The sequence below is a fragment of the Leptonychotes weddellii genome, chromosome X (assembly GCF_054177405.1).
Source record: "Leptonychotes weddellii isolate Sample4059 chromosome X, ASM5417740v2, whole genome shotgun sequence".
Lineage (NCBI taxonomy): Eukaryota > Metazoa > Chordata > Mammalia > Carnivora > Phocidae > Leptonychotes > Leptonychotes weddellii.
Genome location: NC_138385.1, coordinates 99,739,550 through 99,762,617, shown reverse-complemented (window position 1 = coordinate 99,762,617; position 23,068 = coordinate 99,739,550). Strand labels below are relative to the sequence as shown.

The 23,068-nt window shown below is 42.1% G+C and overlaps 1 protein-coding gene across 7 annotated transcripts in view; it reads right to left on the bottom strand.

Annotated features, from left to right (window-relative positions):
- Positions 1 to 23,068, bottom strand: part of ARHGAP6 (Rho GTPase activating protein 6) — a 455,537-nt gene that overhangs the window by 124,573 nt on the left and 307,896 nt on the right. The window contains exon 1 of one of the 7 annotated variants that reach the window (XM_081809180.1): positions 12,664 to 12,728. The exons of the other annotated variants lie outside the window; for them this stretch is intronic. Coding sequence (XP_081665306.1) covers positions 12,664 to 12,723 — 60 coding nt within the window. The 5' untranslated portion in view covers positions 12,724 to 12,728. Of the gene's footprint in view, positions 1 to 12,663; positions 12,729 to 23,068 lie in introns of those variants that run through there. 7 annotated transcript variants of the gene reach the window in all.

Below are 23,068 nucleotides of genomic sequence, written 5' to 3'. Positions count from 1 at the left end.
AGAGCCTGGCATGCAGGAAGTCCTCAGGAAAGGGCAGCTATTGTTATTTTATTATTATGTAAAAGTTGGAAGTGTCCTGAAGGCAGGGACGTCCATTCTGGATACTTCCTCTCCAATGACAAGGAGACAACCAAGAAACTTGGAAAATTACAGAGTTCATCTTACACGGTGGTACATCATTCTGGCAAAATGGAAGCCACATGCGTGATTGTAAATGATCCTCACTAGGAATATCTGTGAATTATTTTAATTCTTCCTTTTGTTACTATTTTTAAGGATTAAGACATCAGGAAATGAGAAGAGAACTGAAGTAAATACTTCAGGTGCTTTTCAGAATGACACAAGAACATGATGCGTTTTGCCTGCCATCCCTTCACTTAGTAAATTCTGTAACTAAAAATCAGTACCATTAGCAAACAATAAAATGTTTTAAAAATCATTCACGTCTTTGTGTTGCTTTAAGCTTAAAATTTCGTGTCACTTCAGAGAAGGTATTATTAATGGCTTTTCTTGGTTAAGGCAGGAACTGCTCATTCACACCTACAAAACTGACCATTCTGCAGGCAAATGAGGACTAATTCTTCCTTTTAGAGAAAATGTATACGATCTCAAAACATTTTAAAAAACCAGAAGGTTATAAAGTAGTTATAATAGTAGATAAAGTGAAAAATTATGAACATGTACCGTCACTGAACCTAAATGAAATGAAGGGAAGTTTATGTGAAGAATTCTTTAAATTAGAAAAAAAAGCTCTTGAGAAATGTTTATATTACAAAACAAATTAAGACTTGGAACACAGGCTTTATAGCTCGCACCACATTAGTAACCAAAATCCAATCTTTTGATCTCATTCTACTGAAAAGGATTTTTAAACGAAATTATGTGATATGTATAATAATGTACTGAATTTTACATTATTGGGGTAATCAATTTTCCTAAGAAAACTTTTATTAAATGGAGCTTCAAATAGAGAATCACAGTGATTTTGTACACAAGTCATTCCTTTCACTTAATAATTTTTAAGATGATAAACTGTACTGTATAGTCTTCAAAATGCTAACAGATGCATAAAATGGACTCAATACAAGTTTTCTTTCCCACTCATATTTATATTCGAATCCTTTTTTCCTCCTACACCCACACAGAATTGTAAACAATCTTTTTAGGGTTTACATTACACAGCACCCACAGTAACTTTATTCCAGTACCTTTATGATCAAGGCTCCTTAATCATTTTCTGGAATGAATAAACATAACTTTACTGGGAGGGTCTTGATATTTAAACAAATAACTTGATTTAAAAGGACTTAGATCCCATAAAAAAGTAAGCTTTTAATCAATTTGCATGAACCAATTCTAATCAATTTAGTAAATATTTATTTATCACCCTTTAAGGTAAGGCACTATTCCATGCCCTGATTCAAACAGTAAGTTCCCATCCTTAAGAAATCTAGAACCTACCAAAGGGATAAAATAAGCTCACAAATACTGATAAGAGAAGGCCTAGCAGCATTAACACTATGACAGAAGTATAGTCAAACTGCCCCGGGAAATATGGCAGACTTGCTTAGTTAGCTGCACAATAGCTTTCCTCACCGCTCGTTCCTTGTTGGCAGAGCTGGAATTGCTCCCAGCATCTGGCCTTCCACAAACTCAGGACAGATGAGCCCCTCCCCTGTCCCAGGGAATGAATGTTCACTCCTCCATGCCAATTATGGCATCAATTACCATAACATACCATATCCATACCAAATACGGCATCTATGCCCTTTGCTAAGTGACTGGTTGAGGGATGGGTTGGGATGGAACCTGAACAATGAATGAGGCCATAAGGAATGTTCACTAGGAGAAGAGGAGCTTCTGGGGGGAAAGATTATTTTCCAATTAAAAAAATACACACACATCTGGAAAACAGTATGGAGGTTCCTCAAGAAATTAAAAAATAGAGCTACCCTATGACCCAGCAATTGCACTACTGGGTATTTACCCCAAAGATACAGATGTAGTGAAAAGAAGGGGCACCTGCACCCCAATGTTTATAGCAGCAATGTCCACAATAGCCAAACTGTGGAAGGAGCCCAGATGTCCATCGACAGATGAATGGATAAAGAAGATGTGGTTTATATACCCAGCGGAATACTACTCAGCCATCAGAAAATATGAACACTTACCATTTATTACATCAACGTGGATGGAACTGGAGGGTATTATGCTGAGTGAAATAAGTCAGTCAGAAAAAGACAATTATCATATGGTGTCAGTCATACGTGGAATATAAGAAACAGAGCAGAGGATCATAGGGGAAAGGAGGGAAAACTGAATGGGAAGTCATCAGAGAGGGAGACAAATCATCAGCGACTCTTAACTACAGGAAACAAACTAAGGATTGCTGGAGGGGAGGTGGGTGGGTGGGGGATGGGGTAATCGGGTGACAGGTATTGAGGGCACGTGATGTGTTGAGCATTGGGTGTTACATGCAATTGATGAATTACTGAACTCTACATCTGAAACTAATGATGTACTATATGTTGGCTAATTGACTTTAATTAAAGAAAAGAAAAATACACACACACACACACACACACTCATGCTAGGAAAGAGTGCTGTTCTGTCTTGGATCTACCTATTTGAGGATATGAAGCCTGGAGCTGTGTCTACCATATTATGACCAGGAAGGACAAATGGAAAGATGTAAAGCCCCTAAGTCTTTGGTGGCATCATTGTGTCCCTGAATTAAGCAACCCTGGAACCATCTACCCCGAGATGGATAAAACACTCTATTTCCATACTCGTGTTTTTCAGTTGTGGGTCACGAATGATTAGTGGGTCATGACATCAATATCAGGAGCCCCAGCATTTCTCTCATGCTGGCAAACCATCTCTTCCAATAGTGTAAAGCTTATTTGGCAAGAACTAAGAATTATTTTGTCAATGAATTCCCCCTCACACACACAAAAAGCCAGTGAATAGATAGAGATATTATATCCTGGTGTATTCTCCAAAATATATGCCTCCCCACACACTGCCTTTCACAGTTCATGGAAATAACTGCCATTATATTTATTTCTACTGAGAAACACTTTAAGGGTGTAAGGGATGATGTTACTTGGAGACTACGTGTGATATTGGAAAAAAAAAAACAAACTTTGGAGTCAGACTGGAGTTGCTTTCAATTTTTCTGATATAAGAGGATTCTCTATTTGGAAAAGTCATTGACACAATAATTCTCCTTTTATCATAATTCAAATTATACACACACATACATATTCAAATCACATTTTGAATTACAGGGGAAAAGTCAGGTTTTGGACTCTAAAAACTATTCACTGTGGAATGAGAGGTACTGTATAAGTTGATTTTATGAGAAACAGAAACTTGTGTATTCAATGGTCAAACCTGTGTTTCAATATAATCATTTTCATGGTAGGCTACAATGGACATTTTTCTATCACACTAAACAATGTATATTAACCACAACATAGCATCTCCTTGATGATCCAGAATGAGACTTACGAACACCCATCAGTGAGGTGTGTTGCCTTGGCATTTCAGAGATCACAAGGCTCTTATGCCTGTTTTAAGTTGTCCTCTTGTTGTAACTGTTCCTTCCCGCTTTTGGCCATCACTTCTTTTTGTTAATGTATATTTACATCTTGTAACATGTAGCTTATTTTGTACACATATTCTCCCTAACAAAATTACGTACATTGGCCTTGGGATTGTTACTTCAGAAGTTCCACAGTGGTTTTGAGACTATTTTATTTCCTGACTCCCCAGCTGTGGCAGATGGCCACAACTGACAAAATTCTGACATGTAGATGTATGCGGCTGTCACCGCATAGTATAACATGGCTGATGTAAATTGAATAAACAGAGCATTTCTAATTCATTAAAACTTAGGCATAGTCCGCTGCCCAACACTGCATTTGAGTAAAATATGGAAGAAAATCATTAGATACTAATGACCAAGCCTTAAAGCACAGGCTGAAATAAATAGTAGTACTGACCATAAATGCACTAATAAACCCAAACATATACCCAAAGAGTTCTTAAATCAGATTAAAAAAAGCAAAAGTAGATTATTTACGAAGCTGTACTATGTCTTTGAAATTCAGCTAAAGAGACAGATGAAGTTGAGGAAACCTGGTCAAGGAAACTCCTTTCTCACCATAACCACTCCCATGCCACTAATAAATTTGAAATCTGCTCTGTCCTCGTTCACTCTCTGTTGGTGAGGACTTCAGTATGCCTCATTTTGGGGAGGGGTGCAAATACACATCTAGGAATTACCCTAAGAGAGCCATCAAAATGCACAAAAAGATACATGCAAAGATGTTGGTCACAACATTATTTATACCATGAGAGATTTAAACTTTCTTACATCTAGCTGAAGGAGTAATGTGATAAAAAGTATGCTTTAGAAGAAAATTTATTAGTGGAGAAAATGTGATAAACTAAAACTTAAGACCCAAACCATCTATCATACGTGAATATTACACATGACCTTAACACGTAACTAATTTAGACACACACACATAAATGTGCATTGGCAAAAACTGGGAAGGAGATGCAGCTGTTTGTACAAAGATCCAATTTTCCCCACAATAAACATAAGTTGCTTCTGTAATCTAGAATCAAATTAAATTATTTATTTAAAAGTTTGTTCTCTCTTTCTTCTGCTTCAATCCAGACACGGCTCCTTCCTTCAGTTCCCTTTGATGTGAGTTTTGAATCTTGGTGGGTCCCCTTCAGGTCAATTCCAAGTAGAAACGACTTCACATGTACTTGATTTTTCAGAGAAACATTTTGACCAAAGAAGGGCTAAAGGAAAGGAACTACTACTGGCTTTAGCAAGAACAAAAATGAACAATAAGCTCAAACAACAGATAAGAGATGAGCATGATAGGATGAAGAAAGAAGAATTAGGAACAGCACAAATAAAATAAAATAGAGAAATGACCATCAAAGCAGTTCCTGCTGAAATCCTGCCAAAGATTAATGGGTTCAAAGAACAGGCAGGTGAGAGGTCAAACACAACATTTAAGACCTAAACCCTTAAAGAGCTGGGTGCTTGCAGTGACTTTTCACATTGAGTTCTCCTTTGATTCAAATAATGCCTGAACTATTCTGACTTAGAACTCATAAATTATCTAATTTCACTTTTGGGCTTCAACTGGTTATAATGTGCTTTTTTCTCTCCTATGTTTAATGACATCAGGTCTGAATCATCTAAAGAGCTCAACCTCAATCAATAATGACTCCAATTAACCAGAAAATGCTCACAGCTCACACATTAGAAAGGGCAAAGGAAAATGCAACCTAACAAACTTAGCTTTCAGGCTGGATTTCCAGAACCACCTACCTTGATAGCATGCAACCACCTATCTTGATGGCATGCACTGAAGACAGAGGTTCAAAGATTACCCGGAAGTAATCTTCACTTTGACAAGAGACAGTGAATAGTTGCAGCATTTTCCAAAAATTCAGATATGTAGGATGATAATATGATAGAATACTTGAAATCAGAGACATCTACTAACTGGTAATTACACTCTATACTTGCACTGTTCAGTATGTATCCCCATGTGGCTATTCGAATTTGAAAGAAGTAAAATTAAATAAAATGGAAACTTCAGTTCCTCAGTCACACGAGACACGTTTTAAGTGCTAAAAGGCCACGTGAGACTAGTGGCTACCATATTGCACAGAGCGGACACAGAACCTTTCCATCACCGCCAAGAGTTTTATTACACAGTACTGCTCTATACACTACTTCCTGAGGTAGAAGAGCAAGTCCTGTTAATTCAAAGATTTTAAACAAAAGATGAAACAAAACAGACTTGCTTGGTTAAAACTGAACATCTCAACTATCCATAACAAGTCATTTCCCAAGCATTCCAGGAGTCCTGATCTTGTATGGAAATTTTCTAAGAACTGTGAAAGTGCCCTTTTCTTCCTCAGGTCAAATCACACACACACACACCAAAATGGTTTTCCCTCCAGTTTTCTTTTAAAACAGATGAATTCGGAGTTCAACTACATTATTTTTTTCTCCTCATCAGAAAAACTATTTTAGTTCCAAAGGAATAGCCATTCATTTTCAGACCTCTACCAGCCACATCCACGCTGGAGGTAGAAGGCTGGGGCTGCCCTTGACCTAGGGCTTCACTGGGAACAGACCAAAGTTTAAGCTGATGGAAAGATAAAAGTAAGAAAAAAACACAAACTTTTGTCCATCCCTAAGGGTGGATGACTGCCTGGAAACATCAGAAAATATTTACATTCGTTTCTCTTTTGTGGTTCAAAGCAACAGTGCAACACAGGACGAATGGGTGCACACACACGCACGCACACAAACACATGCGTACACACACACGCACGCACGCACACAAACACATGCGTACACACACACACACGCACGCAAATACATGCGTACACACACACAAGCACGTGCGTGCACACTGCCCGCTGAGTTTTCCTGTAGTAAAAGGACACATGTGGAGACACAGACTATTTGAGAAACTTGCAATGTTAAAGAAAGCTTCTTTCCATTCTAATCATTTAGAGACTGTATGGCTATTGCATCAATCATCATCATGGCACACGACACCTCTTGCAAGATAAAATTCTATCAAGAAAAAAAGGTCAAGTTGCTTATCTTATTTATATGCAATGTCAAGTTGACTACCTCCTCTCCCCACTCCACATAAAATGAAAACACTGCCTTTTCCCATAAATCTGAGCATTGCCTCTTATTAGTAAACAACTGCTGAAAATACCAAGCTTGAGTTAAAGGCCAAGACTTTAAAAAGAATATAAAATAGCCAACAACTGTATTAATTAGGAAAAAAACCGAAAGAGATCCGACTGTGAACAGCTTAATATGGGAATCACAAGAGAAAAATAATTTCAACCAATTTCCCACATTTCCAGAACATAGTGATCTCTAGTCATGTTCCATATTGCTTTAATAAAACAGTCATCAGCCTATGTTTGTTGTGAAATTCTTGTTAATTGGACTTTTTACTTATTGTTTGGTGATTTGGCTTATAATTCCTTTTGCCCTCATGGGTCTAGAGCCTTATCAGCAGGGATCACTGGCTGACATTTAGTTATCCAAAAATACTTCCCTGCTGGGAAGAATTCATCTTGGCCTCATCTGAAACACCTGACTCTTCTAGAAGATAAATAACACTTGAGGAATAAAATCGGGCTGGGAGTGGTGGGGAGGAGGGAAGAGGTTGAGGAGAGAAGAGAGGAATGATCATTTGGGTCCCAAAACATTCGCCTTGATAAACTGCACCTGAATAATCTACCAAAAAAACCCCCAAGATCAATAAAGTCCCCTTACGAATAACATTGCCCCACGGTCAACAAAAAATAGCCCAGGGTCCAGCATTTACTTTCTTTTTATAAACAATTAAAAAAATGTTAAACAATGTTAACTCTCTTCCTCAAATCAACCAAATCTTGTCTTCCTCTCCCCCAAATTTCCCATGCTTCGAATCTGTGGAATGGGGGGGCTCTGGGGTCTGTTAAGTATACACACAGGTTAATGCAGGCTCCATAACCAGACCGTCTGGCTTCACGATCACGACCTTTGCCGATCTCCTGTGCAAATTGGGACAAGTTTTTTAGTCTCCATGTGCCTCAGTTTCCTCATCTATAAAAGGTACTATCTATCTCTGTGTCCTTTCATGTCAACGAGCCCCAAGCTCAATAAATGCTGGCTAGCGTTCTTACATTCAGAACGGAAGCCTTCTCCAGGCTCTCTAGGCACCCCCAAAGGGAACACTACACAGCTGGAATCGGGAATGTTGTAAAATTTGGACCTAACATGGAAGTTTTCTATGCCAAAGGCTCCAAACACATCTGTCATTTACCAGTGTGCCTTCTCTGACATACAACCACCGGAATGCCTTCCTTACTGATTGCTACCCTACGTGATCACTGCCTTCTATCTGACATCCCCAGAGGCTGCTTTTGTCACCCTGAGGGTAACAGGAGACTAAATCCACCAGGAGGGTATCATGGGCTGCACAGGGCTCATTAAAGGCTAGAGCGTTAGACCTCCTCCCTCTGAATGTCTTCTTCTGACCTTCTTTGTAAGGCCTGGCTGCCATGTATGGTGATTTCCCACACCAACCCTTCCCTTGTTGTTCTGGCTTTGGTCACAGTTCAGCTAATTCCACTTTAGGGATTCTTTACCAAACTTTTTTCTAGAGCAGTGGTTCTCAACCAGGGCAGCTGTGCCCCCTAGAGGACATTTGGCAACATCCGGAGTCACAATGAAGGGGCGGGAAAGAGGGTGGAGGTCATACTATATAGTATATAGTGGTATATATGGTATATAGTGGGCGGAGACCAGAGATGCTGCTAATCATCCCACGATGCACAGGACAGGCCCCACAACAACGAATGATCCAGCCTTGAATGTTGACACCGCGGCAGCTGGGAACACTGCTCTAGAAAACGAGGCCAATATTGAATCATGCTGTGTGTTCAGAACTTAACATACAGAAACAGTGAACAAATGTAGAAGTCTGTGTGCATTTTTAAAACGTAACTGAGAAAGCAAAACCAGGAGTTCAAGTCTTAACATTGGTAAAGCTGATGTAGGACTTCATACAGGAGGTTTTTCACTTCCTGCACCAATTGTATCAGCAAAATCGAAACAGCTTGGAGAGTGACCAGGACCTTGAAGAAAATTTGCAAGAGAAAGAGACAGCTGCACCAGGATTAAAGGAGCTGGTGTCCGTAAGTCACAACCATTCTGCAGAAATTAGAATGGCTATTGGTTTCTTCAGAAATTACTTAGGGACGCCTGGGTGGCTCAGGTTAAGCAGCTGCCTTCGGCTCAGGTCATGATCTCAGGATCCTGGGATCGAGCCCCGTGTCAGGCTCCCCGCTCACAGGGGAATCTGCTTCTCCCTCTTCCCCTCCCCCCTCGTTCTCTCTCTCCCCCTCCCCCACTGTCAAATAAATAAATAAAATCTTTAAAATAAAACTTACTTAAAAGTAAGTTCACTGTTTCTTGGGAGGTTACTTACAAGTTGTTATCTCAGTAATAAAGAGGAGAAAAATAACCAGACCATTAGCCATTGGTATAACGACGGAATTAGAACTCATTTAGTTTGTCTGGGAAGAGTCCTGTTTTGGGATTTGCTTGAACTTGGCAGAGGAACGAGAAATAAGTGGGCGGGGATTTAAGATGCCGTAATGCTCGCGATTTTCAGAACCATCACTCTGCACAAGTATTCTTTGATAAATATGATACAGTTTTTGTTACAAAATTATTACCAAAAAACCTCTGATAGCCATGGAGAATATAAACAGTGTGCTATACATACAGGAGACCCACTTTGCTGAAGTGAAGACTTTGGGCAACCTACAATATTTGACGGACTCAGGACACAAGACATCCTATCTGTCCAAATACCAAACTCAAGACACGCAGCTCTATGTGACATGGACTCCTCCATATGCCACACAGCAGGAGAACGGCCATAAATGAGCATCAGGTCAATGCCTGCTCGTTTAGGGACCTTCTTTTACTGGTCCACATGGACTGGAGTGCTCAGGCCTCGAGCTTTCCCAGGATATGTTGGGCATGCTTCTATTTCAAGCAACTACTTGTTTCTACTTTGGTCTCCCCACTAGCCCGCAACTTCCTTGAGGAGATTTAGAAAAATATGTAGAAACTGGTCAGTGTGCTTAATATCTGCTCAAGGAACCCTCAGTAGCATTAAAAAGCCACCATACTGTAATATAAAACTAATGATAGTAGTAACATCGAACATTTACTGGGTTCTTATTATATTCTTGGACTTGTTCTAAGCACATGACATATATTCGCTCACTTAATTCTCACAACCTTTAGAGGAAACATTGTCTCTATCCCCAATTTACAGATGAGGAGTCATCTAAACCTTAAACTTTAAAAAGAAATGCACTCCTTAACACACACACACACACACACACACACACACTGTCCCATTTTTGATGAGTGCGATTTGGAAAGCAAACTAATCTGTCATCTGCCTCTAGGATGCTAACTAAAACAACCTCTATTTCTACACAGTACATATGAATCCAGCTCGAAAGGAGTCATTAAACTTGTCTCCTTTGTCACTTAATTTCTCCCGTCCATTTGACCTCCTGAGGACGCACTGGGGAGCTAATGGTAAAGAAAGCTAAAGAGGCCCCAGTCCAGTAACTTCTGTGCCACTGTGGTCAACCCCCACAGAAGGGGAAGAAATCTCTGTCAATATGGGCAAGTCTCAGCACACCAGGGTAGCACTGCCCCGGAAACAGGAGACGTCCATCCATCCCAGCGGCAGGTGCGCACCTGAACACCAACGGCCCTCACTCCTTCCTTGGTTCCCAAGGTTGGACTGAAAGCCAACCAAGTCCAGTCCTCGCAGGAACCGCAAGGTGCTTTCTCCCTGATGCGTTCAGAGAAAGCTACAGCGGGAACTGACGATATCTTGCTCGAAAAGGCTGGCCCCGGCCTTCCATTACCTTCCTTCCCCAGTAGCCCACGGAACGCACAGTCGGCACCTGCAGGGAGCCCGTTGCAAGTGACATTCGGAAGCCGGCCCAAAGTGGCCACTATAGGAGGGCTGCTGCCCTATCTCTCGCAGGACACTGGCTCAGAACCGATGGGCTGGCATACTCTCTCCACCTGGCCCTTGATGTCCAGATTAAAACATACGGAAAGCTTCCACGGATGTTTGCAATGGAGGTGGCCGTGGGAACAGGCGGCTGCCGCAGGGGCACCGCTGGAGGAGGAGATGCTGGCGACTGCGCACAGCTGCAGGCAAGAACAAACGCAGGCTCGGAGCCGTGCCAAAGCCCCATCTGCACCCTGGATGTGGAACTTGGGCTCAACCTGGTTTCCACAAGTGATTTTTTTCTTAATCTCAAGCTAGGCACAACAGAGCAACGTCCAAATCTTTTTCTTTTTAAAGACACTGGTGAGGCGCGCCTGGGTGGCTCAGTCGGTTAGGCAAGTGCCTTCGGCTCAGGTCATGATCCCGGGGTCCTGGGATCCAGCCCCGAATCGGGCTCCCGCTCAGCGGGGAGTCTGCTTCTCCCTCTGCCCCTCCCCCCGCTCGGGCACACACTCTCTCTCTCAAATAAATACATAAAACCCTTTAAAAATAAAAATAAAAATAAAAAAATAAAGACAGTGGTGGATTTTGAAAGCACGTACTGAACACTGCTTAAATGTGCAGTTGCTATCAGTGGGATTTACAAAGACAGTTGGAAAACAGGGAGATTTAGTGCCCTGGTGGCTCATTTTCCCACAAAGAGAACACAAAGGTTCCCGAGGAACAGTGATAGGTACCCAGGAACCTGCAATCACTGCAAACTGAGCTGATTTATTTTCTAGTTGCTATTACTGGAAATAATCAGAACCACAATATTCTTGGCCCTCCTTCAAAATGGAATCATTCGACACACTGTAAATGACGGTGATCTAGAGCAGTAATTTTTCTCCAAAAGCAACCTGGTTTTTAACAAATTAAATAACTAATATAAGTTTACATTACTTTATACATAGAGTGGCATGTGCACATAGTCTAAGGTAATACATTGGCAATCTGTGGCAAGGTGTTTTTTTTTTTTTAAACACACCAAATAAAGCAACGTTTAATGTCTGTTCCTTTAGGAAGGATTCAAAGAAACTTCTACTTGGAGCTATCCGAAACCAGCAAGTACCTAAGCTCTGTAAACACTTTGGTAATATTCTAAGTTAATAATAAGAAAAGATGGATTTTGAGGTTCTTTCTCTGAAATCATGAAAAACTGGAAGCATTAAGAAAAAAAAAAAAGACTTGTACCAGAGGCTGCAGGCAGCAAAACCAAGGTTTTCTCATTTTCTGAAAACATCATCTGTCTTTGCTGCACGGAGTGGCCACAAGGGAAGAGGCCGACCACATTTTGTGGTTTCACATCAGTACGCATGTTGCTTGCCAATGTCATCGAACCCTGCTCCTTTATCATAGTGAGGGGAAGGACAACATTCGCCCTTGTCCCAAATGTCCGTCACTATACGGTATCCAATAAACCAGACCCAGAGAGAGGCTACAAAGCAATGCTGTTTAGTCTCATTTCTGTCACAGACTAGCCAGCTGACCCTGCCACACACAACCTGATCCACGCTCACCCTCAGTTTCCTTCCCTGTCACAGAAAAACACCGCACTAGGAGGCCACCAAGACCTATGCAATGACAGCATACGTCAGTATGCATCGACTTCAAAGTCCTGAAAAAATAGCCCAAAGGAAAGGTGCGGAAGAAATGACGGGTCCTTACTGAGATTTGCTCTAAGCTTGCAATAAAAACATGAGTGTCTTGGCAATGATACGTAACATTCCAGTCACCCTGGCTCAAAGGCCCTGAACCTTCTCCTAAAGCAACAGGCAGAGGCATTGAAAGTGTCATTTGAACCATCTGAACTTTGAACTTGAAAGAGACTCAAGCGCTGGAGCAAGCTGAGCGAATCCCTCCAAAGCTCGCTCTCTCACTCTTGCTTGTGTCCACCTGCCCCCACCACTGCTCCAGGATCATGAGCCCCACGAAGTCTTTCACGTCTGCCTCGCCTGAAGCAGGAGGTACAAGGCACAGAGCCTGAAATGCACGCACTGCGTCTTCTTACCTCTCCAGGGTCCTTACACCTTAGCAGCAGGAGCAGCTCCAAGCAGAACTGACCCCCCATCCTCTCCGAACAGAGCCCCCGGCCAGGGTGGGAACGGAGAAGGAGGCTGGAGACAGGGAGCCTGCTGAAAGAGCCAGAGGAGTCAGGCAGGCAGGCTCCCTGGCTGGAATGCGCAGCTAGAGGCCCTGGGAGGGAGAAGGCCTGGGGTCACTGCGATCCTCTGACTCAGACACCCTGGGGAGCTGTCAGCTCCGAAAGGCCTCCTTCAGCACACAAGGCGGAGAGGCACCAAGCACCTACAGGGGGTTAGCATCTGAAAGTTAGGAAGTGGAGGTAAATGGTTACATAGAGCGATGTCAGTTTACAGTAAGTGGTAGAGATACAACAGGCATGTTGGAGGCAACAACTCATTTAAATGAAGTGCAAATTCACAAACGTGATAGGGGACTTGTATCCAGATACCTAAAGGACTCTTACAATTCAATAATAAAAAGACAACCTGATTTAAAAGTGGGCAAAGGCTCTGAATGGACATTTCTCGGATGATCATCTACAAATGGCCAATAAGCATATGAAAAGATTCCTGAGGAGGTGCCTGGGTGGCTCAGTCGGTTGGGCATCCGACTCTTGATTTTGGCTGGGGTCGTGTTCTCAGGGTTGTGAGATCCGGCCTGGTGTCCAGCTCCACACTGGGCATGGAGCCTGCTGGGGATTCTCTCTCCCTCTCCCACTGCCCCTCTCCCTGCTCTCTCTCTCTCTAAAAAAAAGAAAATTCTTGACATCATCAGCCACCAGGGAAACCAGGGAAATGCAAATCAAAACCACAACAAGATAGCTATTCACACTCACTAGGATAGGTAAAAGAAATGTTGGCAAGGACATAGAGAAATTAGAACTCTTCTACCTTGCTGGTGAGAATGTAAAATGCTTTGGAAAACAGTTTGGCGGTTTCTCCAAATATTTTAACCAGAAGTTACCATATGCTCCAGCAATTCCACGGCTACCTAGATCCCCAAGAGAAATGAAGATAGATGTTCACATAAAACTTGGATACAAACATGTTCACAGCAGCATTATTCATGATAGCCAAAGGTGGAAGTAACCCAAATGTCCCTCAATTGATGAATGGCTAAACAAAATGTGGCAAATCCACACAATGGAATACTATTCAGCCATAAAAAGGAATGAAGTCCCGGTACATGTTACAACATGCATGACCCTTGAAAACAGTATGCTAAAGGAACGAAAGCAGTCACAAAAGGCCACATATTGTATGATTCCATGAACAGGCAAATCCATAGAGTGGCAAAAGATGAGTGGTTGCCAAGAGTTGTGGGGGGTGGGAAGATCACCGGTGGTAATGACTAAGGGGTGCAGGGTTTCTTTCTGGGGTGATGAAACTGTTCTAAAATTGATTGTGGTGATGGTCGTACAACTCTATGACTATACTATTAAGTTATACACTTCAAGTGACTGAATTAAATGGCATGTGAATTATATCTCAACAAAACCGTTACATTAAAAATGAAACACTAGCTCTCATTCCCCAGTTACACTGGGCTCTTCTGAGGCCACCATTACTCCTACCGATTCACCAGCGTGGTTTGGCAGGGGTCATGGGGAGAGAGGGCTTCCAGCAAGCAGGGAGTGACAAATGCTGGCCCCTGGCACATCGGGACCCTTCTCCTCAACTTCATTTCTAGGCCAGTGATGACAAGAGTCCTGCTCCAGCTTTGTGGTTTAGCCTCGCTCCTCCCTGACACCTTCACTCCCGAGTGCTGACTCCCTTTCCAGCATGCCCGTGGTCCCCATTTGTGAGAGTCCTTTTGAACTTATAGCACAGAGCGAACACAGGCAGGGTCTTTTGGGACCATTCATTTGCAGCCTCGCTTACCCTCCAGTGGCTTGTCCCATGTGGCTGCCCTCCCCAAATAGATTCCATGTGACTTACACACAGTGGGCCTCACAGCTCGGTGACTTCCTCATAGCTGAAATTCAGTAGTTAGTTGTTATCCTTCACCTTTTTTGAAGGGAAAGGATCCTTTTTTTTTTTTTAGCCTTTTAAAAATACGGGTATTGCCTCTGGGCGCTATCGTGCATTTTCACTATTACAAGTAAAAATGAAATTAGCAGGTGATGCCAACGAAGGAAGCGATTCAATCAAGAGAATACCACAGTGGTCACTGAGTTAAAAAAAAATCTTTCTTGTTTTATGAAGGAATAGTCTCTCCCACTGGAGGGTAAGCGAGGCTGCAAATGAATGTTCCCAAAAGACCCCGCCTGTGTTCTCTCTGTGCTGGAATGTTCATACAGGCTTTTTTCTCAAACACACTTGGGTGCTGTGGGTAGTAGATGTCAAATAATAAAACCCAGAGGCACACGCTATGTTACTTTTTAAGGGAAAAAAGTGGGGGGAAATCAAAGGGTTTAACAATTTTATTCACTGGCTTACATTCAGCGACTCTGACAATTTGGCCACTGCTCAGGTTTGTGAATTTCTATGGAAAATGAACTGTGTTTGGCAAGCCTGACGAAATATGAGGCTGATAAACAAATGTTTCATGCTTTCTCAAGACCTTATGCCACTAACTGTGTGGGCCTGGAAAAACTGTTCAAATGTCAATTTAAATGTCAATTGGAACACTGTAAATACATGATTTTCTATACCCATATGAATTAATATAATTCTGTTGACTTCAGACTATAACTTGAACGAAAGTGTCTTTGAGTTTTACTTCGGAAATGTTTCACAGGGAACGTGAACTTCAGATTTGACAAGTTGAGTCAGTAGAGTTCTGTTTCAGAGTCAGAAACGTTCATGCGATACTTTATTTTACACTATGGAGAATCGACTTAAAAGTCCATTGACATGAAGGTTGTTAGGAAGCAAGCCTTGAGCTCAAAAAAGGCTTAGGCCAAAAGAAATAAAACATTATTGAAACAGCCCAAATCATTACATAAAAGAACACTGTGGCGAATTCCGCTGCAAAGTTCATGACTCGTGAATATTATCTCCAAACCAGTCATCTCTGAGTTTTATAGAGTCGGCTATCTAACTGCCTTCTTGACCCTTCCAGCTGGTATCTCAGGGTCATCTCAAACTTCACTTATCCAATGCTGAACTCTTGACTTTCCCTTCTGGCAAATGTCTTTGTACCTAAGCCTCCCACATCTTAAGAGGTGTTTATAAAGCATTTATCTCAGTGCCTGGCACGCACACCCCTCAATAAATGTTGCTGCTGCTGCTGCTATTGATGATGATTGGTGACGGTGATTTTTATGCACCCAATTCGTTGAGCCAGAAACCAAACAGCTTTTCTTTATTCTTGCCTTCACCTCATGTCCCACATTTAATCCATTCCCAGGTTCTGTCAACTCTGCCCCCCAAACAAATCAGGAATCTGAGCCCTCCTCTCCAAATCTGCTCTCATCAGCCCCCTCCAGCCTCCATCCTATCTCTCCTGAACAAATTTAACGGCCTCCTAACCAACCTAACCGTGTCCGCTCTTGCCCTTGCCCAGTGAATTGTCCAAGGGGGAAACCAGAATAATCCGAGACACACATCTCCCTTACTAAGACGTACATAGTGCTTATCATGTACTCAATATGCTAAACTACCTTATGTTACTTCCACTCTGCAGGTGAGGAATTGAGCAGAGAGAGGTTGGAACATGTCCAAGGTCACTCTGCCTCTAAGAGGCAAAGCTGGAATTCACACTCAAGCAGCCTGGCTCCGAGCTGAGTGCCACTACACAAAGTACCATGCCATACCCAAGCTTTATCCAATAACAAACAAGCAAGCAAGCAAAGACTGTCACTTCGCTTCCACTGCACCTAGAGTAAAATCCAGCTGCATCGGAATTCCCTGTGCCAAAGGGTCTGGGCCAACGTCCTCCTTCCCCCCTCTGCCTCTCTCTTTCCTCCCGTTCTCCTGACACTCTTGGACAAGGCAAGCTTGGTCCAATGTAGGGATTTTTGCCCATGCTGTTCCCTGCTCTTCCCAGGGCTGGCTCCTCCTTCTTTATTCTGTAATCCCACTCCCTCAGAAAAGCCTTCCCCGGCCTTCCCAGTCTGAAGTCCATGTTTCCTGGTTTCTTGATGTCAACACCCTGCTGGTTTTCTTCTCAGCATTTATCTGACCTTGTATTTGCTTTCATATGCTTGCCCACTTGTCTATTCACTGTCTCTCTCACTGGCCTGGAAGTTGCACAATGATAAATATTGTTTACCACTATATTTCTAGCATCTGGCATCATGCCTGCACATAGTAGATGCTGAGAAAATCTGATAAACGACTGGCTGCAGGCAAGAATGCTTTGGTGATATGAAACATCCACCTAGACCTTAGGTTCTCCAAGTGTGAGTGCAGGATCAGAATCAGATTCACCTGAGGATGCTTTTTTTTTTAATCAAAAGTAGAGTCCTACGGATTCTGTGTCAATTTAAACACTTACCTTTGAGGCCCATCACCTAGTTTTCTAAAGAATTTTTATAATTTTGATGTTGACATGATTTGGCAATGAGTAACTCCTAGAATTCTTGTTTGGTTGTGATTTTTAAGTAATCAGTGTAATAATTTCAGGAACACTCACTAAGAGAGAAAAATGTGTATTATAAATTGCTTTCACATGAGATAAGATTGTTTCAAAATACTCACTGACAATGAAATTGATACATACTGTGCTTTTAGATGTATAGGTAAGCATTTGCATAACTGCCTTGGGAGCCAATAATTTCCTTTTCAGCTTGCAGACATTTGTGTGGGCTCCTGGAAAGCTTGTGGTTCTTGGGCCCTGTAATCAGATAATGATGTGTAATGGATGACATGGACCAGTTGGAGTCCAGTCCTGAACTGACCACAGTCGGCCTTCTGGGGCTCAGGAATCTGCATTTTTAAGAAACTTTCCAGGAAATTGTTATGCAAATAAAATTTGAGAGCTATTACTTCTATCTAGACTATATGTATTATTTTAGAAAAATATATCACAGAGATCCAGTGTCCACTCTCTAAATGTGTGGTTTAATTCTGAGAAATCCAAGATAACGTTTCACCTAAAGGAAAAACATACACTATTAATTGATATTAAGCTCACTAAGGGCCCATAAATGCAGATTATCAGTAGCCGTTTTTGGTAAAATAAGTCATCTCTGGTAAATATCTTTCAGAGCCTGCATATACACCTGGAAAGAAAGAAACAGACATTTCTCACCTTGGAGGGGAAGGATGAACCATTTGGCCAGATAAATAGAATAGTAAGGTAAGTGCTTTAGCCTGTAACTTGACTGTTTTAGGCTATAAGTGGATAGTGTTAAGAAAATTAAAATTGAAGGCAGGAAGAGCTTCCTGGCTTGCTCAAATGACGAAAGTGGCTGGTTTTTCCTGAATTCCATGAGTTCTTCAACTTCCTCCCAACCTGCTCCTCTCTGGTCTTCCCCAGCTAAGTCAATGGTAAGTTCATCCTTCCAGTGACTCAGGCCAAAACCTTGACTCCTTGTTCCCTCTGACTCCATATCATACTCCACAGCCAATCCATTAGTAAGGCCTGTTGGCTCTATCTTCAAAGCGTGCCTGAATCTGACCTCTTCTCCTCATTTCCACTGTTCCCTCCTTGTCCAGACTAACATCATCTCTCACCTCAATTAATAATAAAATTGCTGGGGTGCCTGGCTGGCTCAGTCAGAAGCACATCTGACTCTTGATCTCAGGGCTGTGAGTTCGAGCCCCACGTTAGGTGTAGAGATTTCTTATGTAAATAAAACTGTAAAAATAATAAAATTGCTAAATGATTCAGTATAGAGATTGGTTTTACAAAACCGTCTCTAAAATAGTCACTTCTCCTCAGTAAAGACAATTTCTTGAAACAAGCTCTGGATTGTCAATGAGTCACTTCCAGTTGTATCTTTTTCTTAAAAAGGTATTCATGCAGATGACCCAGAAAAAAAAAAATACAGGTGCAGAAGAACTTCCCCAAATCCCACAGTGAGAACTTGAATTGCTATGGAGAATGTGTTTATTCCTTAGCAGCTCACAGGATTCCTAATGAGGCCTGAATTACACTTTCTTCCTCATAACACAATAGTACCAATCCGTGATGTACATTTATTGTTCACATGGACAGTGTACAGAGTGGCCATTCCCACGTAGTTTGGGGCTGAGTGAGCTGATCTTGGGGATACCGCCCCCTCCTGCCCATGACTGATTCTGGAACCCAGACCTAAAGCCATCAGCCTTCCTTACAGCCAGAGGCACTTGAGGGAAAGGTGGCTGGGGGCTTCTGCAAAATGTTTGTTTGAATGTAAGCAAGAGACGCAGGAAAAGCAAACATTTTCTTCCTGTATGCTGGCGTTTCTCAACCTCAGCACTACTGACATTCTGGACTGGGTCACTCTCTGTTGTGGGGGACTGTCCTGTGTGCTGCAGGATGTTTAGTAGTGACTCAGGTCTCTCCCCACTAGATGCCAGTAGCAGCGCTTCAGTTGTGACAAACAAAAATGTCTCCAGACATCGCCGGGTGTCCCTTGGTGGTGGGGGGCGGGGTGGGGATGACCCCAAGTTGGGAACCACTGGCCTAAACGTTGTCAGTTTTATCTCAACTGCCGCAGGTTCTCTCAATACCGGCTTAGAGATGCTTCGAGGAACAGAAAGTGAAGAAAATGGCAGGAAAAAGATCCAGAGTGGCTGGATGAAACCCACCATACTTGTGATTATCTGTTATTTAAGCTGATTTAAGTGGATTTTGCTGTTATTATCTGCCAGGGGCATCAAAGTGATCTGGGGTCCACCATCACAGTTCATACACAGCACACAGCTTTATCCTGGGGCATCCTAGAGCTTGGACAAATAACCTAGGTCCCACCTTGGGGCAAGATCCTATGGGTTCAGTTTTATGTGCAGGACAAAAATAAAATGGCTCATTTTCCCATTTGTTAATTGCGGCTTATCCACACTCATTATGGAACTGTAGAATTTTAGAGCATAAAGGGATTTTAGGGAAGGAGAATTAAGCGAAAACCAATGCCTATGTTTATCTTCAAAGGAAGGCTTCCAAAAGAGGATTAAGCCACATGACTCCAAATATCAGGAAAAGAGCCATTATCCACTTCAAAACACTTCCTGAGCATGACAAGTCACCATACATCTTGTGTAAAAAGCAAAGGGAGACATTTTCTTATGGCCACATACACTTAAATATTCCCTTCTCCCTAAATAGGAATTCTACATGGTTTTAATGACTAAATCAATGATCTATTTAGAGTGGACTTCCTGTCATTTCCGTGGGCAGAGTTGTCATTTAATTGTACTATCCAGCAGTAATTTTTTTAATGTGAAAACTGATGAACGAATAGAACTGACATAATTGATGGACTCTTAAAATCAAGGTGCAGTGGGGAGAAGAAGATAAAATCATAATCCCTTCCTTTTATTATTTTTATTGTTTTATGTATGTTAATTTATAATATTACCTTTGCCTATTATAAAAGCAATGCAAGCTCCTAACCAAAAACATCAGAACTACAGAAATAAGCAAAATGAATAATATTAAAATAATCTATAATCCAAGAATCACTGATTATGTCTTCGTGACTATTCTCCCAAATATTTTTCTAGCATATTGAGATTTTCTTCCCAAATGGTATCATACTATTTTGAAATCTACTATAATGTATTTTAAAACTCCCTTTTATCACATCTTTATGTTGTTTCTAATTCATCCCCACTGTAAACAGTGCTTCATATGAATGGCTGGCTGAAAATAAGGTAGATAATGCTCAAAACCTAAGACGGGAGGGGCAGACACAAGCACAAAAGAAATCAGAAAAGTAGACCGGATGCTTAGGATACCACCAGCTTAGAAATTCTGTTACCATTCACTTGCAGATCCAATCAAAGATAGCAGCCTCGAGGAGCGCAAAGGCAGGGGAGGAGCAAGCCAGGCTCTCAGAGAAGGAGCTGCCCCAGCGACGGTCGCGACAGGGCGCACACCAGATGAACAGCATGGAGAAATGTTCAACAAATGCAGATTTTTCTCACTTTGTAAGTCACAGAGCCATTGCCTAGAAAAAGAACAGGCTTTACCCAAACAGATCCCTAGTACAAAGAAATAATTTGCTCCCCTGCAGAAATCCTGTGGTGGCAATTCCAAATGTCTGTATTTACATATATAGCCACACCTCTGCCTGTCTATCGATATCTATGTTTGTATCCGTGTCTGTATTTACACCTGTTCCTCTGTCTGTACCTACATCCGTACCTGTGACTGTACTTCCATATCCATCCATCCATCTACAGGTCAGTGGTTCTCAAACTCGAACATGCACCAGAATCCCCTGGACGGCTTGTTCAAACACAGACTCGCCCACCCTCATCCCCAGAGTTTCTGATTCAGCACAACTCTGACCCGGCACACGATCTGCCTTTGTTTTTTTTTTAAAGATTTTATTTATTTATTTGACACACAGAGAGAGAGAGCCAGAGAGACAAGTGGGGGAAACAGCAGAGGGAGAGGGAGGGGAGAAGCAGACTCCCTGCTGAGCAAGGAGCCCGATGCGGGGCTCAATCCCAGGACCCTGGGATCACGACCTGAGCTGAAGGCAGACGCTTAACCAACTGACCCACCCAGGCACCCCTGCATTTCTTTTTATTATTATTATATTTTAATTTTTTTATTATTATGTTCAGTTAGCCACTGTATAGTACATCATTAGTTTTTGATGTAGTGTTCCTTGATTCATTAGTTGAATTTAACACCCAGTGTTCATCACAACACATGCCCTTCTTAATCCCCATCACGTTCTGCATTTCTTTTTTTTTTTTAATTTTATTTATTTATTCATGAGAGACAGAGAGAGAGAGAGAGAGGCAGAGGGAGAAGCAGGCTCCCAAGGAGCAGGGAGCCCGATGCGGGACTCAATCCCAGGACCCTGAGATCATGACCTGAGCCGAAGGCAGACGCTTAACCATCTGAGCCACCCAGGCGCCCACGTTCTGCATTTCTTTTTTTTTTTTTTTTTAAAGATTTTTTATTTATTTATCTGAGAGAGAGAATGGGAGACAGAGAGCATGAGAGGGGGAGGATCAGAGGGAGAAGCAGACTCCCTGCTGAGCAGGGAGTCCGACGCGGGACTCGATCCCGGGACTCCAAGATCATGACCCGAGCCGAAGGCAGTTGCTTAACCAACTGAGCCACCCAGGCGCCCCTTACGTTCTGCATTTCTAATAAGCTCCCAGGCGCTGCAGATGCCGCTGGTGTGGAGACCACACTTCCAGAAGCGTCGCCTACACTTATGCCTCCATCTTCACCTCTATCTCATTACCGATCTATGTTTTAGGGAACATATGGCTACTCTCACATCCTTTAATTTCCATTATCATCAGTTGTCAATATAAACTGCAGCATCATACATGAGAGAAAACAGATATTATGGTGCTTTCCAATTCTTTCCACTTAATTGAGTAACAAAATTGTCAGATGTAAAAATGATTGCCATGTATCTTCTTCCTCCCAGGAGAATGGTTCGATTGTGGTCCATTTCTTGCTTTGACTTGCTTTTCACTGCCTTTGGCTTTTAACTTGATGTATTTACGTTTTAACAATTCAGGTTTCTTTTCCAAATAGTGAGATGAAACAGGGACGACTCAAAGGCAGCTTCATTTTGAAATTGGCCAAGCTTTTGTAAACAAGCTCTTGACAAAGCAATTTATAATTCTCTAAACAACGGCGAGAAAATATCACACAGAAAAGCAGATGTTATTCTCGGAACTTCTTTTTTTCAGGTCTACGGTCATTGTCTACAGTTACCAAACCAACCACATTACTTCAAGTCAATTTTGGCTTTGCTGGATGTCAACCTTGTTAGCTATATTCGAGGTGTGGTTCGAAGAACAAAGCTTCTCAGAGACAGCTCTGTGGCCTGCTTCCTTGTGTTCGTTTGACAGCGCTTGATTTAAGGGTTATGATGGCTCATGTTTGCAGCATGCAATGGGAACACAGTTCCCCGGATGCCAACCTTAACCTAAATAAAAGCTAGGCCTGCATCTCCTCAGGGTCAAGTTAAAAGAATATGGGCTGTGCAGTCTCAGACCTCAGCGGGTACCAATTAGTGGGAGACAAGACATGTACACAAGGAAACGTAATTGTTAATTTTAGTGGGTAAACAGTTGCAAGACTGAGGAAAAAAAAAAGTCACTCTGTGCTGGCGCAGTCGGGAAAAACTTCATATTCCATTTGTTCAAATCCTTGAGAAACAAAAGGTTACTTCTCCAGGAAGTGAAATGCAGACAGACATTGAAAAGGGAGGTACATGTTTACAGACGAGGCCAAAGCAAAGACTTTCTGGAGCGAGGAGGTAATGTGCAACGAGAGGGAATGATCCCAAGAATGATGGATTTCACTACTGAAATGAT